General features: G+C 35.0%; 1 protein-coding gene across 1 annotated transcript in view; it reads left to right on the top strand.

Moving 5' to 3' along the window:
• Positions 1–18,942, top strand: part of PIK3CB (phosphatidylinositol-4,5-bisphosphate 3-kinase catalytic subunit beta) — a 43,448-nt gene that overhangs the window by 7,836 nt on the left and 16,670 nt on the right. The window contains exons 4-13 of the mRNA XM_010175311.1: positions 11–193; positions 450–620; positions 1,528–1,605; positions 4,485–4,736; positions 5,391–5,487; positions 6,381–6,511; positions 9,122–9,175; positions 10,729–10,917; positions 16,206–16,327; positions 18,405–18,548. Of these exons, the coding sequence (XP_010173613.1) occupies positions 11–193; positions 450–620; positions 1,528–1,605; positions 4,485–4,736; positions 5,391–5,487; positions 6,381–6,511; positions 9,122–9,175; positions 10,729–10,917; positions 16,206–16,327; positions 18,405–18,548 (1,421 nt within the window). The remainder of the gene's footprint in view (positions 1–10; positions 194–449; positions 621–1,527; positions 1,606–4,484; positions 4,737–5,390; positions 5,488–6,380; positions 6,512–9,121; positions 9,176–10,728; positions 10,918–16,205; positions 16,328–18,404; positions 18,549–18,942) is intronic.

The raw sequence follows: 18,942 nt of genomic DNA, 5'->3' as shown, positions 1-18,942 counted from the left end.
GTTTTGTTAGGATGTATTTAGTTTTCAGGTGTCTCCTAACATGAATCCCATCAAGCTGAATGAGCTGGCAATCCGAAAACGTTTGACTATCCATGGAAAAGAAGATGAGGAAGTTGATCCTGCTGACTATGTGCTGCAAGTTAGTGGGAGGCTAGAATATGTTTTTGGTGATCATCCATTAATTCAGTTTCAGGTACATAGAGCTCTTTGGAACTTACTGTAACAATTCCTTGGTGCCTTGGACAAAATTTTACCTTTCTTCTTGTGCCATTGGATGGTCAGCTATGCTGAACAGTAATACACTTCCTCCTCATGTCTTCAGCCCTCTCCAACTGTAAAACACGTGTGCCATTTCATTTGCGTCTTTGTGATTTGTTATTTGTTTCTTTGATTTGAAAGTTGCCGTAAAAATAATCTGCTAGCTGATAACTTTTTCTGTGGGCTTTTAGTACATTCGCAACTGTGTGATGAACAGGACCCTTCCCCAACTGACTCTAGTTGAGTGTTGCACCATAAAGAAAATGTGTGAGCAGGAGATGATTGCTGTAGAAGCTGCCATAAACCGAAAATCATCCAACCTTCCTCTTCCTCTGCCACCAAAAAAAACAAGAACAACAACTGTAAGTTGTTACGGAGAGTATCTGATATCCAAAAGGAACAGTGACTTGTAGGATATAAATCACAATGCCTGGGATTTGTGCTACTACTAGTGTTTTCCAGTGTAGGTCACCTGGGTCTACTTGGAACCTACTGTTGCTCGTAAGAAGGTTTACATCAGAAATAGCAGACCTTGAGGCTTTTTGGAAACTTCTTACTTTCCCCCATCTCAACCATCTGCCTTCTCCCCCAACTGTCTCCTTTCCATTCCTATTGATTGTATTTCTGATCACAACCCAGAGGAGTGAGTAATTGTTACCAGCAACTGGAGAAGTTACTGCCGAGAACCTGGATTCTCCAGCTTCAGTGCAATGTGTAGGCTCCACTGCCTTGGGCAGTAATGGTTTGTGATCTCTTGTAATAGCCCAGATATTTTGCATGGTGTTTCCACTTCAGTGATAGCAACTTTTGCTGTACTGTACATCCAACTTTTTTTTTTTTTTTTACTATGTTACTTCCTTTATTGCTAAACTTATGGCCTTACAGCACAGTTATAATTTACATACTGTCAATCTAAGAAACGTGGACAGACTTTGCTCTGTTACACAGTCTTGTATCTATTCAGAACGAACGATAAATTTCAAGGGTTATTCTGAATTGTCAGCAAATAATACTCAATGTCTTTTCTTCCCCCCACCCCATCCTCCTTTCAGCTGAATGTTTTTTCTAACTTTTCCTTTTAGGGAATCTTGCATGCTATTGTAGTTATGATAACCAGTTTATTTTTTAAGTTTTAATATTTGTATTTTTTTTAAATGCATATTTTTCAGTTTATATTTATGACTTCTGCTTAAATGCTTAGCTTATAAAATAGGTGTCAGTATCTTACATTGATTGAGAATTAATTTGTATCTGTGTTTCCTTTCTCAGAGTGTATGGGATATTTCCAGCCCTTTCAAGATTATTCTAATGAAGGGTAATAAACTAAATACAGAAGAAAATGCCAAAGTAAGTAACTGTGCCTAGTATCAGAAGATGTTCTGCTCATTATTTTAATGATTTTTGATGTTTAATGAACTCAAAATCATACAGATTTCAATTCAGCAAAAGTGTAAGCCATTTTTTAGGTGTTCCCAGTTATATTGGTAGCATTGGTTAAAATCTTGCTTTATTGCTCAAGTATTACTTTATTGTCTGAAGTTGGATATGTGCACTAGAATATTTTCAATAGCATGGACAGTATGACACGAATGTTCATACGGTACTTGATTTTTTTAAGATAGTATCTGTAAAGTACTGATATTGATGTGAAATAAGCTTGTTTGAACTAAGCTGTTGTAAACATCTGATGAGCAGAAGTAGATTAAATATTAAACACTTTTCAATGGAACATAAGGTATTTTTGTAGTGTACAATATAGTTTGTGTGTCTAAGCATGGAATGCATGCTTCTGTACAATCTGTCTTTTATTTTCTAAACATGCTGAATAGGAAAAAAGCTGTAGTATCACTTCCTGTAAAAATGTACATGACTGGGCTACTAACTGTTTTACAGACCACAAGTTGTTAACACGTGGGAATTTATTGCACAACTACTTGTAAGATCTTACAAGTCACTTGCCTGTGAGGTAGAAAGACATTCATTTCCTTTATTTTGTTTGGCAATCAATAAATTATATAGCCATAGTCATTGAAGTTTGCTGTTCTGATGCTCTATTCGGGCTACTTGGTGCATTTTTTTTCTTTCAAAACTATTGTTACAATCTCCTTGTATATTAGCAGTACTACATTTTACTTTGTAGCTAATGATCTGTACTTAAAATTTTACTACCTGATACACTGTGACTGTGGAAATGAATGTCTGCAGAAACAGATGTTTCCCTTTTCTTTGTCTAAACCATTATTTTAGGTAGTTATGATATCTTAACTCTACATTCTGTAGACTCTCAAAGTTTTTAAAAGAAAAGGGAAGGGAAAAGAGAAAGTGGATTCCAGAAGCAACATAGCAAGCAAGTTCGTTTTGTTTTGTTTTTTTTTTCCCCCCCCTACTTACAAAAAGTGAGTTTTGGTTAATTTCAGTATGCTCTTAGAGGAAAAAGAAAATAAGTTGATTGGAAGCTTGAGGAGAAACAGGAATTATTATGAGTATTGCTGGGACTCATATGAATGTAGTTTTCTAAACTGAATTTTTCCTTTCAGTAATTAATTATGATCTTGGAAATAAAATTGGGAATGTATATACATAAGTCAACAAGTCAGTTTAATAATAGGTGTTCCTATGGCACCTGTGTCAAGAAGGACAGTAACCCATAACAGTGTGTTCTCCAAGACCCAATACCTCTGCCAGTGGCCATGCTGGGACAGCAGTCTCTTGATCAGTGGTACCAATTGTTTCAGAGAAGTCCAGAATGATCAGAATAGATGTTATTTGGAGACCATCTGTTGGTGCTACTGATGCCTTCTCCAGGGATTGTTCTGGGTGGAAGACAGATTTGCTCTCTAGCATGACTTCGTTTAGACTGAATTACAGTTTTCCAATGACTAGTTTATCTGCGATAGTTTGCGAATGGAGAACTTGGTACGGAGCAGTAGTTGATGTAGCCAAAAAGATATATCGAGATTGGGACTGTTTCAATGTTGATAACACTGTTGGCTCTTTGAAGGAGGGAAAGATAGGCTCTCTCTCAGAACAGATCTTGTCTATGTCAGTTGGGAATTCAAAGGTGAATTATTTTTCATCTAAAACCTATAGCAAATTTTAAATATCTCTGTCTTTCCCTTACCATGCTCAGAAAGATTATGATAGCTTAAATAGAATGTTGGGAAGGTTGTTTTGAAGAGAATAGGGAACCTGAAACATCAGTTCACCTTTTATCCGTTTAACCGTAACACTGAGAACTTTTTTGTTTTTGACAAAAAGATTGTTTGTGATCTTTGTCTCTTTCTCCTTCCCCTTCTCATTCTCTCTTAACTCCACTGATATTTTAGAAGGTCACTTGAAAGAAGTTAACATATTTCTCTCTTTGTTGTTTGCTCAGGCAACAAAAATAAAGACCTCCTTGTGGAAACTGTCCAAGAGTATGGATACTTGGAAATATGCAATTTTCTGTGTAAATATGTTATTAAGCAGAAATGCAGAAATGAGCCACATCTTAGCACTGACCTGTAATGTGTTTCATTTCAGTGCCAGTAACTCCAGCTTCTTTCTCTTTTTGCCCTTCTCCTTTCCTGTCCATTATTTTTACCGTTCAAGGTAGCTGGTTTTGTTGGTTTCTAGGTGCTAAAGACAAAACAGAATTTCTGCAAATGATGTTCATTGTTATTACTATTATTACAGGTGATGTCTGATGTCAGGGTCAGCAGCGTTCCCTCTGTACATTTTTGTACAGTTTAAGTAAAAAAAGAATTTTTTCTTAAGCTGAAAAAACCCCAGAACTTTCCTCAATTAGAAGCACAAATTGGTTCTGCCTAGAGATTTGAGTTTTCTCAGAAAATTACTCTTACCTTTTTCTTTCTGCTTAGTTGTTTGTTTCTTATGATTTCCTTCCATGTTAGGTAAGTTAAGTTAGAAGCATTTGTATATTGTATTTGTTACTACATATTAGTTATTATTATTAGTCATATGTGATAATAGAAGTAGTTTAGTACTGAAAAAATTGGTAGCCAACATTATTTGAACAAATATATTTCGATTTGTCCGGGAACATAAATAGCAAAGTAAAAATAATTTGTTCTCAAGAATTGTTTGGTTGATTTTAAAACGTCAAAATTAGTATTTCTTTTAAGATAGAAATATTAATGAAATGCATACATGTATGTTCTGTATAACCTATGCAGATTTCTGTAGGTTCTGTGGCAAGCTTAAAATTTCTCATTTATTTAATGCAGGTTCATGTTAGGGCTGGTCTTTTCCATGGGACAGAGCTCCTTTGTAAAACTATTGTAAGCACAGAAATATCTGGGAGAAGTGACCACGTTTGGAATGAAGTACTAGAGTTTGAAATAAATGTCTGCGATCTACCAAGAATGGCAAGGCTCTGCTTTGCAGTTTATGCTGTGATGGATAAAATGAAGACTAAAAAGTCAACCAAGGCAATGAATCAGTCCAAATACCAAACCATTAGGAAAGCAGGAAAAGTGGTAATGATTTCATTTGTTTTTCTTGAGTGTACCTCTGAATTATATTGAAATGAGTATTCAGAAATCTTTCATTGTCCTCACTTTAGAGTTCAAGGATGCAAAATTAAAAAAAAAACGAAACAAAAAACCAAAAAAACAAAAAACAAAACCAACCCAAAAAACAACCCTCAAAACCCCTACAAAAAACCCAAAACGTTAAAAAGACCATATGTATTAAGAACTGCACGTTTCGGTACAAAATAAAACTCTTCATACTTCTCAGACACTGAAAAATGCATGAGAGTTTTGGTTGTAGGCCAGTTGGCAAATGGCTGTTTAAAGAATTGTATTTAAAAAGGTTGGTTTTGTTCTGAACTCTGGATGAGTTGCGATTGGGAAAAGATGAAGAAATTGGTTTCTAGGCTCACATTCAGGGAAGGAAGTGTTTTTACACTGGCAGAGTGACGCCCTTAAAATTAAGTCTTATTGTCCTCAGTGTTAGTAGAGTAAGTACTGAAAACTGTACATGTATTTAACTGCTTTTCTGAAAGGTATCACCGTTAAAAAAAAACCCAACAACCCAACTACACTAAATTTTATTTCTGTTGCAGTGCTTGCTGTGTACTAGTGTTCACTGGCATCTTAGTTTCCATGTAAAAATTCTTTCTTTAACAGCATTATCCTGTAGCCTGGGTAAATACCATGGTATTTGATTATAAAGGACAGTTGAAGAATGGAGAACTGATACTGCACAGCTGGTCGTCATTTCCTGGTAAATTTTAAATTCTAAGATTTGGTCTTTAAATAGTTATAAGACTAAAGAAGAGTAGTATCAAATAGTAGAATATTTACTGTATGCATGCCCAATTCTCCTGTCATAATGTCTTTACTCCTTTTATTCTTTTATGTGGATAAATACGTAACATCTTAATCTCTTTCCTGAAAGTACTGTGTATCGGGAAGGAGGAAGGGCAAGGGTCTGCTTGGAAATAGTATTCTAAAAGTTTTGTCTGTTATGGAAGGAAAGTCACATAGAAATAGGTGCATGTTTATATCTAGTGTTACCTGTTTTTAAGATGCAGTTTGGGTTTTATTTGGTTCCCTGTGCTATGCATCCTAAACTAAATAGATAATCTGTATGTGACAATATTTACATCAGCGAAAAATATTAATTAGTATTTTTTTTTAAGTCTTGCTTCCCTGACATTCAGATTGATTAGTAAGAGAGTCTGAAATCTCCATGTCACTCTTCATTCTGTCCTGAGAATTGCTGTATCAACTTGGATGTAGTGATGAAAGAAATCTGGCTTAAAACTCTCATCTTTTTTTCATACTATTTGATGTAGAGGTAGTATATATACGGGTTTACAGAAGCTGCAGATCTTTCTGGGATTTGGTTCAGTACGGGGATAGTTCAGCTTCCCTTGCCTGTTAGGTTTATTTTGGAAAGAGAAGATCAGTTTCTCATTGGGTGATAATCCAACATTTGAGTTGAGTGATGATCCAACTGCTGAAAATGCAGTGCATTGTAGTAAAAGTGCTGTGCAGCAAAGCATGCTTCTCTCCATTGTATACATTAAGTAATTTCTTACTATATCTTAGCCTTTTAGATTTTTAAAATTTTAATGCATGCCTGGCCTATAATATTAATGTTTAATGTTTCAGATGAACTTGAAGAAATGTTGAATCCAATGGGAACCGTCCAGACTAACCCTTACACTGAAAATGCAACAGCTTTGCACATTAGATTTCAAGAATATTCAAAACAGCCTATTAATTACCCTCCCTTTGATAAGGTAAGGTATGACATAAAGAGCAGTCATAAATGCTTACGTGTAAATAGCTATTTCTTCTTTCCTTTCAACACTGCTGTTTCCACTGAATTCCTCACTTGTGCCTTTTAGTTAACACACTGCAGTTTTTTAAACTTGCACTGCATGAGAGTGCCAGTGCTCTGACTTCAGTCATTTGGCAACAGGTGGCATATTGAACACATATACTTTTAAAAATACTCTGTACGTAGTCTATTGAGGGTCAGAAGCCTAATCAGTTTCCAATATCGATGATCTTACAAAAAGCTAAACTTAACTTGCCATTCTGGAAACCTTCAAACTGTGCTTGCCTGTGGTCTATAAAGCTTTGTTATTTCTTTGTACAACTATGTGTTATCCACTCTTTGGGACGCTTCTTTCCTCTACGACTCTTACTGTATAAAAAGGGATTTCTCAAGGTCTACTCTTGAACTAAATCAATTTAAGTTGTCCTACAATTTTCTACAGATATGGATAAGAATGTCTGTCTGGAAAGGAAGTGTATATTTGGAATACACATGGTCATGTCTCTAGTGTGAATGCTAAATGACAAGTTGTTCACAAACCAACAAATAAAGCTTAGACCAAGAAACAAGTCCAGAGCATCTTTATGAAGTGATTGCAGAGCTGGTCATGTAACATTCATTGAAAGCATTCAACTTTGAGTAAATGCTACAAAATGCCAAAAATGCTTTTTGTTTTGTTTTGTTTTTAGCAGTTCTTATTTTTTTTCCAGTTACTTTTGCTAATTGCAATTCCCTAGAGTTAAGAAACTGTTTTGCAGTATCACTGCAAATCACTCTAAACTCTTTGATAATTCGTTCAGTTTCTGTGGATATACTGAAATTTCTAAAACGGAAGAGAAAGTTACGTGGTCTCTGAAAGTCTCTTGGTGAAGGTCCTGTTGAATCAGGAGTAACATTGTAGCTGCTTGAATTATATCAGCTGATATGATCAATTTTGAACTAGTCTAGGTGAGACTTGCTTGGTGCATGACAACTTCTAATTTTTCCAATGTTGTTGCTTGTTTATGCCAAGGAAATGGAGAATCGGGTGGAAAATCTCTCTTTTAATAAACATAATGTTAAAAAATAGATAATCTTTTTGATGATAGCATCAATCCACTTGCACCAAACAGCTGTTTGGGGCTGAGTGAGCCTTGACAATTGATAAGAGAACTCTTGTTTAATGCAGGAGCCGTGTATTGGGCTGGTTAATGATCACTGCTGCTGACACACTGAGGGGTTCATAGTTCAGTTACAAAGCTGGACTTGCAGACACTTTCAGAGTTTATTTGTAAACAGAGTAAGTCTAAAAAGCAGGAGGAGGCAAGCATCAAACATAGAATTAGGATGTTGTGGTTTTGTTTATGCATGTTTTCACGCACAGTATGTAAACAAGCTTTGTAGCCAAGTAGCAGATGTAATACATTATATTAATAAGCATTTCATACAGAGAAAGAAGTAAAGCAAGGTAGTATACCTTTTGAAGGATTTTCAGGTGCTGGGTATTTATGCTCTGATTATTGTAGACTTTGTTGTTTCTTGTATTGCTTGCAATACAAGGCTTGTGGAATCTGTGTCTGGGACTGGTGTTATATTCCTGGGTGATGGGAGAGGCAGACTTTTGAGCAAAAGGAGGTGGTGTAGTTCCTTAGACTTCTTTCTTAATTGATATTTTATTTTATGAATTGTTCCTCAAAGCAGCAGTGTCTGACAACTGTAGGTATACCTACCTGACCAGTTCAGCTCGTCTAATTAGCTTAGGAAGTCACCATTCTAACACATCTCTGTTGGTTGCAGTAGTGTGCAGAATATAGTTTGAAGTTTTACATCTATACTTGCATAGTTTATTACATGAACTTCAAAAAATAAGTAGAATGTTCAAAGGCAAAAAAAAGGGAGCAAGAGTAACCCAGAGCTGAACTTCTGGGGAAACGATGCTTTGCTGTTAAGAAAAGGAGCAGTCCTTGTTCCTGAGGATTGCTCCGTGTTAACTGATGCTGAGAGCTTGTTGGTAGAATATTCACTTTATCACTAAATGAGTTTTTGTTGGAAGCTGGTTGTCCATGATGTTGCAGAGGGAAAGATCCTAGATTTAGAGAAGTAGCTGGAAACACTAATTGAGATCATATGGGAGATGTGCAAGGATGGTGCAAGAACTAGGTTTGTGGATTCATACTGAAATAGAGGGTGAGGAATATGGATCTGTGGGTAACAGCAGTGCCCTTAAAAACAGCAGAAGTAGAGATGAGAAAGCCAAGGATAACTTAGAGAGTTGAGGAATTGGTTTGCTATACTGAAAAATAAGGAGGACATGCAAACAGAAACAGAAAACAAGATGCTATAGGGAAGACTATTAAGCCCAGGAGTGGCAAAGAAGAAAATTGAGGTAATGAGCATTCCTTTTCCTGATCTCCATAGTCCTACAGGTTAGGAAAGGGACACAGCATGTTATACCACTGCATATACAAAGTAATAGTGTTGTAATTATCTAAAAGATAGCAGCATTTCCTTATCTGCTTCACTTCTATAATACTTTCAGTGCAGTCAGATTTGATTTTAAATCTAACATATTTAAAAATGTGTTTTGCAGATACTTGAAAAGGCAGCTGAGATTGCAAGAAGCAGTGACAATGCTGCAATGGCGGTAAGCATCTGCTAAAAACTATGTTAAAATTAATGTTCTGGGTTTTTTTGGTTTTTATCTTCTACACCAATCTAGAAATAAGTAAGTCAATTGCTCAAATAACAGTTCTACAGGCTTTGTTTTCTTATGTAACTCACTTTGGTGAATTGCCTTAAAATTTTTCCAGTGTGTTTTGGACTTTTTGCTTGATTTTTGTCAAAAAGCACAATTACTTTACATACTCTATGGATTTGGAACACAGCTAAGATTTATATTAGATCTGGATCTGGAAGACATTCCTATGCTGCATAAAATGTTGCTGTAAAATTGCTCAGTTTTGCCAAATATGATTGGCTTGATTGTCAGATGTTTCCAAATAAGCTTTCTCAAAAATGGTCATTGGTCTATAGGATATTTCTTAAACATGATGACTATTTGCTCTTCTTGAGGAATTGGATAGTTCTAACTTGAGGACAAATTTTGAGATCATCAAAATCTGAATGCATTTTCTTTGTATCATACACAAAAATACAGAAGTCTGCAATTTAAGATGGTGACAGCACAGTCAGATCAACAGTGATAACAGCTGCATTTTATATAAGAATAAAGCAGCTAATTGAAAATTGTGTCAGTTACAATACCAAGTGAACTTTAGGTTCAAGAAAAGTGAAAATTCACTGTTGCTTTGGATGCAAACAAGTTGGTGCACAAATAATTGGAAATCTTGAATACCAGCATGCTGGCTTGACAGTATTGTGACTTTCAATTTGAAAGATTAACAGTTTCAGATACAACAATCACCTTATTGTCAAGACTGTTTACTTATTTCAAAATATGTGTTGAAACTTATTCCCTGCAACTACTACCTCCTTACCCAGAAGCAGCAGTTTCTTTTGTCTCCCATTAATTTATGGAATGCTATTGTTGCTGATATCATTGCTCTAACTTCTGCCCCTGCAGTTTGCATAAGGGCATGGCTGGGGACAGAAGGTATTAACTGGGCAAGTGTGAAGAGTCATTCATACAATCTGATTTCCAGAATCAGTACTAATGATAATGTTTCAGATATAAAATGGAGCAAAATGTCTGGAAACGACAAGTCTGGATTAGAAGACAAAAAATCATGTGTTTGTATACTTAGCAAATGTACTTCCCTTTGGTTATTGTTGGAAAAGTATTTTTTGGCTTTTACTAAAAAAAAAAAAAATTATACATAGATCTATTAAATTTGATCACTTGAAAAACAAAAGATGAATGTATATGCATCCTAAACTAAAGTTCTCCATGTTAGAGTTGGAAAATAGCAATATTGCCATCTAGTGTTATTAACTCTAAAGTTTAGTTACTTTTTCAGAAACTTCTGTACACTGAATTTTGAATCTACTAGTTACAGTTCTTAATAGATTATGAAATCTGAAATCTGAAAGAAAGGCATAGTCATCCCCCTGAGTTTCATGAGTTTTATCTGATGTTCTTCCTGGTGTAGGATTTCTAGTATTTGAGTTAAAATATAAGAATATGAGAATATAAGAATACTGAATATATCAAAACATAATACATTTCTCATTTTCTAGGGTCGAGGTGGTAAGAAGTTTTACGTTGTGCTAAAAGAAATAATGGAAAGAGATCCTTTATCTCAACTCTGTGAAAATGAAATGGATCTTATTTGGACTTTGCGATACGACTGTCGTGAAAATTTTCCACAATCATTGCCAAAACTGCTGCTCTCTTTAAAATGGAACAAACTTGAAGATGTTGCTCAGGTAAGGGAAAAGACAATGATGGTGGGGAAAAATGCTGGAGTCAGATCTTGAGTAAATAGGGTTTCTTTCCCGATTATAGACATTTTGTAGTGGTACTATTGTATAAGCCAAAGTTTATTGTATTCCTTCTGTGGCCTGGACACATAAGCAAGAACTTACTGTCTTTAAAAAACCCCCAACAAAACCAAAGAACAACAGCAATAAAAAAAACCCAAAATGCATTTCTGAGTTATGAGAAAAGCACAGTGATTATTTATACAGGCTAATTTTAAAATCTTGTGTTCAACTTTGATCTTAAACACAAGGAATTTCATAGAATCATTTAAGTTGGAAGGGACCTTTGAGATCATCTGGTCCATCCCCTGTGCTGAAGCACAGTCAGCTAGAGCAGGGCTACGTCCAGCTGAGTTTTGAGTAGCTCCATTGATGGAGACTCCACAGTCTTCGGGCAACATGTTCCAATGTTTGACTACCTCACAGTAAAAACTTATTTTATAAGGTTATTTAAAAAAAAAAAAAAGTTTAAGTTTATCAAGATCTGCAATATTTTTATAAAAATTGTTAAACTGCTTAAAGACTATAAAACTCCACATTGAGGAAGACAAATGATTTTTCAGAGAGATATGATACCCACTAGTGGTACAAAATACTTCATTCTCATCATGTTGACTGTTTGACCAAATAGGGTCTCTTTAAAGTAATGGTAAGTAATTAAGGATTTGAATACTGGTGCTGTGATAAAAGGTTATATTTTTCAGTAAAATTTCATCATTTGTGTGCTGTATAGATATGGAGGGTTATTTCATTATACTGTAAAGAAGTTGGCTTAACTGCCTTTTTCTGTATTTACCCAAATAGAATCTGACTCTTGCGATGCTTTTTGGGAATAGGTGGAACCTTGATATAGCAAGAATTGTATGAGTTTATATTGAGTTTATTCCTGCTTGACAGGCTGATTTAAAAGTAAGAAAATAAGATCTCTAGTTTTGTACTGAAACTTTTTAGTCTGATTGTGTACAGAGCAGGTTGGGCAAAACTATAAAAGTTTGGCCGGTGTTAACAAGCACAGTACCCGCTCTAAGGGGTGAACCCAGACATTGTTTTGTTCATCTGCTTGTCGGAATTGCACATTTAAATGACACTCAACTTATTGCAGACGTTACACTAAGATAATGTTTTATGTCTTTCCACAAGTCTCATGTTTTAAATTTTAAACTAATTTTTTTTAATTTTATAAAACTTTAAAAATGCTTTTAAAGGACACTTGCTGTGAAGGATTATCGTTGATAGTATAAATTTCTATTCTAGTTTAGTATTCTGACCTTTGCTTGTTACAAGCTAGGTGTTCTTGGAAGAGAAGGAAAACACTCCATGAAAAGTTGGCTTCCATCTAGTTATCATGTGATTTTTGTGATTATCCAGTCAGTCAGAATCTTAGTTTGCCTCCAGCATAGAGTTTTTCTGTTACATCCTTCCTACCAGCTAGATGTATATGTTCTGTGAACTTACAAAAATACATGGAATTTCATCGTAGTTCGTTGTCCATGCCATGACCACTGGAGTAACAAATTTTAGCACCCACACATTCCTTCCTCACTTGTGTTCTTTTATATGCAAGAATCCTTTATTCCTTAGTAATTCCACTATGTGTTTCTGGATTTATTGTCCGTGATTGAAAGTTATCTGGAAATGCAAACTGTAGAATTATAAGCAGGTATTTATTTACCCATTAAAATATGTGAAGGAAAAGGCATTCTGATTGCTTGCTAGGAGCTTTCAAATATGGCCTTTGGTAGCAGAGTTTGAAAAGTTATTTGGAGTACAACTCAAAGTCCTTTAAATTTGAGAATAGCAAAAAAATACGTATAAAGCATTTTATTTAAATAGATGGCTCAAAATATGTAGTCATCTTGCTTGTTACCATGTACTTTCTGGAAGGAACATAGTACTTAGGGTTGCTTGTGTATAGACTATAGTATGGTTTATATTTTAATGTTGTTTTTGGCAGCAAGAATAGTCTCTGAAAAATGAGATCTTATCCTTAAATGTGCCAAATATTTTTGTAATATGTAGACATGTAAATATTCCCAAATATTTTCAGGTCAGGCAAGACAGCCTCGTGAAGTTTATAAATTCCAAAAATCGCAGCACTCGTAATTTACCTCTCGTTAAAATTAAAAATAAAATAAATAAATAAATAATATATAAAACTAGCTGTATGTTGCAATATTTGTGCTGCTACAACATGCATGTTGTGGTACCAAAACTTTTTTTAATGCCTGTTGTTAGCTGTATTTCAGTAGAAGTTTTGACACTTAAGGTGCAAAGTTTTAAAAAAACAACCAAACACAAAACAAAACAAAGAAATCCCCAAAATACAATCAAACACCAGCTGTTTGTAAGAAAAATGAACTAAATAACTCTATTTCTGTTTCTATTAATGCAGCTCAAAAGTAGTAAGATTTTCTTAAGAAATGGGGATTATATTTGGTTGTAGACCATCTCTAATCTATTAGTTTGGTGGTCCATAAAGTTGGAATAAAGCTGCTTTCTTGTATTATTTACCATATTGTATTGCAATATTTTAGTAGAACATCTACACTGAAGGAATTCTGAAGGTGTTTGCCCTTACTGTTGCCATAACCTCCTCACTCAGCAGAGTAGTAGGGTGGCAGAACATGTTAGTAGAATTCACAAGCAGTATTTATTCTCAAAGCAGAATTTAGCCATTATTAAAAAAAACAAAATGGAAGAAAACCCCACCCACTTTCAGTTAAGTTGATGCCATCATTAATGAGAACTAGAGAAAGAACAGCTAACTTTTGAAGGACTTGAAATAACTGGAACAACAATACTGGCCTGTGCTTAGTTGTATTTTCTTTTATAGTAAACTTGTCTTGTTAGGAACGCAATTGTGGTTATTTCTGTATAGAAAAAATATTGATACACTAAGGCTGAATTCAAGTTTCCTCTAAACCTTTAGAATGTTGTTGAGAATTGAAGTTCCTCATTTTCATTTCATTGCAAACCATGCAAGAGAAGTATGCAGTACTTCATTTGTGCAGCACTTTAACATGTTTGATATTGGAGAGGAATTTTAAGAACTTGAAACACATCTTTTGAAATGTAAAATTTTGTTACAAATGAGATGTACTTTGAAATTCTTCAGTTGCCTCTCTGTTGCCAAAGCAGATGAGGGCATTTCATAGTGCAAGTTTCTTTTGTCCAAATGCAACAAGTATTTGCAATATCCTTTCACGTACACTTTTGAGAAGCGTGCAACACACCTGGGATGTGGAGCTAGTTGGACTGCACTTCTCTCTTAACAGAAGTTCCAAGGCAGAACATGAACAGAGCAGTAGGTGTTTGGGGAATTTTCTTTGGCTGTTTCATAGGTCATTTCCATCTTGCTTCCTCTAAGCTCATATCACTTAATATTTTCTCACAGTAATAACCTCTGAAATAATTTCAGCAAAGTGAGGAGGTTTGGATCTTCAAATAACCTTCACTGTTTGTGTACATGCTGTAGGCCATGACTTTCAAAATTCATTGCCTGGTGTATGAGGCATAGAAGGCCACTTTGACTTGTCTTTTCAGACTGTTTCAGGTTCTCCATCAATTTTGATCATTCATTATTAACAAAATGTTTATATATTTTGTTGATTCTGCACCTAATTTAAAGTAGGTTGTCTAGAAGTTCTGATACATTTGTTTTGAAGTTTCTTACTGTGTGTCTGACAAGCACAGCTGCTGCTTGCATTTTCAACATCTGTTTTATGGTATTAAGTATCTGCTCAGTGTTAGTATGTCTTTCAGAATTTCAGTACAAGTATTAACGATATGTAGGTGTTGATGGCTGTAGTTCTCCTTGATGTAAGGATTGGTAATGTTGACCCTTACTGGGCTATGGATTGAATAGATTTTTGCATGTGTATTTCTGTGGGATTATGAAATCTATATTTTAAATTTCTTTAATTTTACTTTATAGTATTAGGAATCTTGCATATGTTCATACCAGTATTTGCCCATGAAAACAGTTTAATTGATTCTTTCTTCCACTTCTGGAATTGTAGCATGGCTACTGGCTTTGCATTGTGATTGATCTGTGCCCGTTTCTTGCCTTCTGAATTTCACAAAACTGCACAGATGAACCAGATCAGAATCTGGCCCCATAGGTGTTTAAATGGTGTTGTGAACATACCTGTTAAATGTGGGCTGAGACTATGAACTCGTATGTCTTTGTCATACTTGAACTGGAAGCATTAGTTCAACTGTGACATGTAGCAGAAATAGAGATTTTTCATTGTTGATGTAAAAGAATTCCTAAATCAGGAGGGAAAGATGATCTTCCTTATTGTTCAGCTTTTATAAGTTGCTATTTAAATATGAAATACCAATGTTATCTAATTTTTAGGGAAGAGTGGTTTTTATCATGAGTTATGACTTGTTCCTACAGAAAGGAAAAATCTTGTACTGTTGATACACTGCGTTTACACATTCAGGCTTGTTTATTTCGAGTAACAGTGTACTGTTTCATTCATACAGCTATATACATATTATTAAAAATACACTCTCAGCTGGTAACTTCATTGAAATGCAATAAAACCATTTGATTTCATGAGACCTCTAGATATCATTCTTCTTGATAGTCCAAAATAATACACTAGTGTTTTCTATAATTTTTTCCAGAACATAGTCTTCAGTACTAGGAATTTTTTTTAAAAATATCTAACCTGGATCATCATTTTTGCAATTTAAGCTCATTACTATTGACAGTGCGTGTGGGAAACAGCTCCATCAATTGAGGTGCATAAATATTTTGTTGAAGATCTCTCTCAACAAAAACCTTCTTTAGTTTGGTTCTGTTGTTTTGGGGTTTTTTTATAGACTACTCTTATCATTACCAAAATGTTTATGTATTTATGAGAGCATTTACAAAACATAATCTAAATTTTATTGAAACTCTGTTCCTAAAACATACATATCTGGGGTTACCTAATTTTTATTTACTGTGCATTGTGTCTGTGTGTGAAGAAACAGATTTTTCAGACTAAGTGTAAATGAGACCTGGGGCCAAAAAAAAAAAAAATTAAGTAATTTTAAAGGGTAAGAAACTTAATCAGAAGTGGGGCCATTTTCCCAGAATTATTTCTCTCCTTCTCCCTCTACCCCCACACCAGTCTTTAACATCCTTCTCTTAGTATGAGTGCTTTTATGGGCAATTATACCCATCTGTTTTCTTAAATAGTTACTTTACCTGCAACCTAATAGTCATCTTTTTAAACCAGCTTCAGGCTCTCCTTCAGATATGGCCCAAGCTGCTGCCCAGAGAAGCGTTAGAGTTGTTGGATTTCAATTATCCAGACCAGTACGTCAGAGAATATGCAGTGGGTTGTTTAAAGCAGATGAGGTGAGTATATTGCATTACTTCAGCGTGCAAGGATTTCTGGGGTGAAAAGCTGCATTCTGTTTGTTTATAGGAAAAAAAAGAACTCAAAGAGGAAAGACTTAAATGCACTGCCTGTCATGAATAGGTGGCCAAATAAAGCAATCCAATTTCTAGATAAGCACATTGGCAGCCAAATAAAACCTTCTTATTCTGACATCTTATGTTCGATAATTATTATTTGCCATGTTGCTAAGAGAGCACATGTACCTTTGTCCCAGGGACGGTTGTTCCCCCCTTTCTTGGACAAAGGGAGAGCAGGGTAGTGTGAGAACTTTTTAATAACAAAGGGAGAAAATATTACAATAGTAGAATACTATTAAAACTGCCATGCAGCCACCTCACGCTCTGTGTCAGCTTTTGGCTGTATCATTTAATGGAAATGTAAGCTGCAGTGTATAATACAAAACCAGAGAATTACTGATTTGTTTGTTCTTCACAGTAGCCTTTGCTATCTGCAGTTCTTCCTTCATCGCATTTAATTTTCCTCTTCTCTGTAACCTAGGGCAAGGTTTGTATAACGTTATCATTTGCAGCATTACTGCGTATTTCCTGTCCTCGAGTTCTAAATTCTCTGTGGTGAATAGTTTAATGATTAATTTTTTTTAATGGTCAAGGCTAGACTTTTAGGGTAAAAAAAGAATATTGTGACTTCTTTCAAATGCAAATAAGCAATTTAGCTGCTGGGGTATCCTAATAATACTGAATTGTTATTCTGGAATTATTTCCAGAATTCTTATTTCTGGCTCTGAAGCAAAATCATGTTCAGCTGGGTGTCAGAAATAAATTTTCAAATTCTTTAAAAAGTCTGATGAAGGTAGCTGGTAAAAACTGTAACCTAAAAGTGGTCCTATTAGCTGAAACAAAAAAAATAGGCAAAAATAAATACAACACAGCATAATTTAAAGTTTTTAACAAGATACTGAAGTTTTTCAGAGTAAGATGGAGAGAATGAAAGAATTCAGTATTTGTATCTCTGAAGTCTTCAAGTCATGGACGGAAGAATTTCTATTCTTTTCCTTACATTTTAGGCAGAGAATGTGAATTCTGCAGGCGTTTTATAAGAGACAAGATACTCAAATATAAAAAAATCAAGGAATGTTCACATTTGTTCTAGAGTAACATAACTGTCAAGTGTGAGAGGCTTTTTGGGAAAGGAATACAGGATTTTATAGAAAATTATTGCGATTTTTATTATGTCAGAATATTACTTCAAGTAGTTAATTTGCATAGAGGCTCTTCAAACGTATGTTATGAACTGTGGCTAAATGCTTAAATTTGCACTTTGGAAGTACAAGTAATTTGAGCACTGTTTGGTTTCTCAAAGATTATGTACTTTTCCTTATCCTCTAAAAATTTTCATGTTGTTGGTGTGACTTAAAAAACGAAGCTAACAAACATACAACAAAAACCCCAAACAAAACATTTTGGCTGAATGGATCACTTTGTAGGCGTATCTTTATAAATTAACAGCGATTAACTGACAGGTAGTAACTTTTAAAGACATGTTAATTAAATTGCTTGCAGTGGAATTAATACTTTTCTCCCCCTTTTTAAGCGGAGTGACTTTGATAGGTAGATGCAGTTATTCAGTTCTTACCCATGCCCACTGCAGCTAACTGCTAGGTTGCAGTGGTTCTTCATGTGGTTTGAAAAGTCCAGCTTTACAGTCAGAGGTTGAGTGGTCAAAGGGAGCCAGTGTTCAGTCTGAAATAATTTAAAATAATTAATCTCTCGGATACTTAACCTAGCACTCAGGCTGGGATCTTGATCTCGTAACAGCCCATGATAGAACACCAGATTTTTACTTACATGTTTGAGGGCCTTGAGATTCTGTTAGAGGTACAACTTGATGAATTGATCCATCTGGCAATTGCACTAAGTTGTGTATTGTTGTCCTCCATGTGACTGAAAAATTGAGGGACACTCTTGCTATCGAAACAAATGTGTCATTATTGGATTTGTCATATGCATCTGAATTTCTGGAATATCATTAGTTTAGTTACTCTGTTACTAACTGCTTTTATGTACCTCATTCTAGTGATGAAGAGCTCTCTCAGTATCTTCTTCAACTTGTGCAAGTCCTGAAATATGAACCTTTTCTTGATTGTGCACTCTCCAGATTCCTATTAGAGAGAGCACTCGCTAACAGGAGAATAGGACAGATGTTATTTTGGCATCTAAGGTAGGAGTTTCTCCCTGATCTCTTTCTGGAACTATCAAGCCTGACTGGACTTTCAAATAGGATTTCTTGGGGATTTTTATGAATGAGCCTTTATCATAGTCCCGTACAGGTCCTCTTTGTTTCTTTACCTTCGGCATTTATAATCAGAACAAGCCTATAATTAAAAATATATTACAGTGGTTTGCAATCTGCTGTTTGACAAAACTATTCCAAACTGCATTCAGCTCTAACTATCTGGTAAGTTAGGCTTGTATATAACCTTAGTGTTTGTTTTGGCTGTGTTGCAGTAAAAGTACAATATTTATACCTCACAGTAGGGAAAAATTTATGTTATTGTTGAGAGTCTAACAGATAATAAAAGCAGTTCTATGTGTCATTGCTACTTTTGATGACC

The sequence above is a fragment of the Antrostomus carolinensis genome, unplaced genomic scaffold (assembly GCF_000700745.2).
Source record: "Antrostomus carolinensis isolate BGI_N321 unplaced genomic scaffold, ASM70074v2 scaffold10329, whole genome shotgun sequence".
Classification (NCBI taxonomy): domain Eukaryota; kingdom Metazoa; phylum Chordata; class Aves; order Caprimulgiformes; family Caprimulgidae; genus Antrostomus; species Antrostomus carolinensis.
This window is presented reverse-complemented; position numbering and strand designations above follow the sequence as displayed.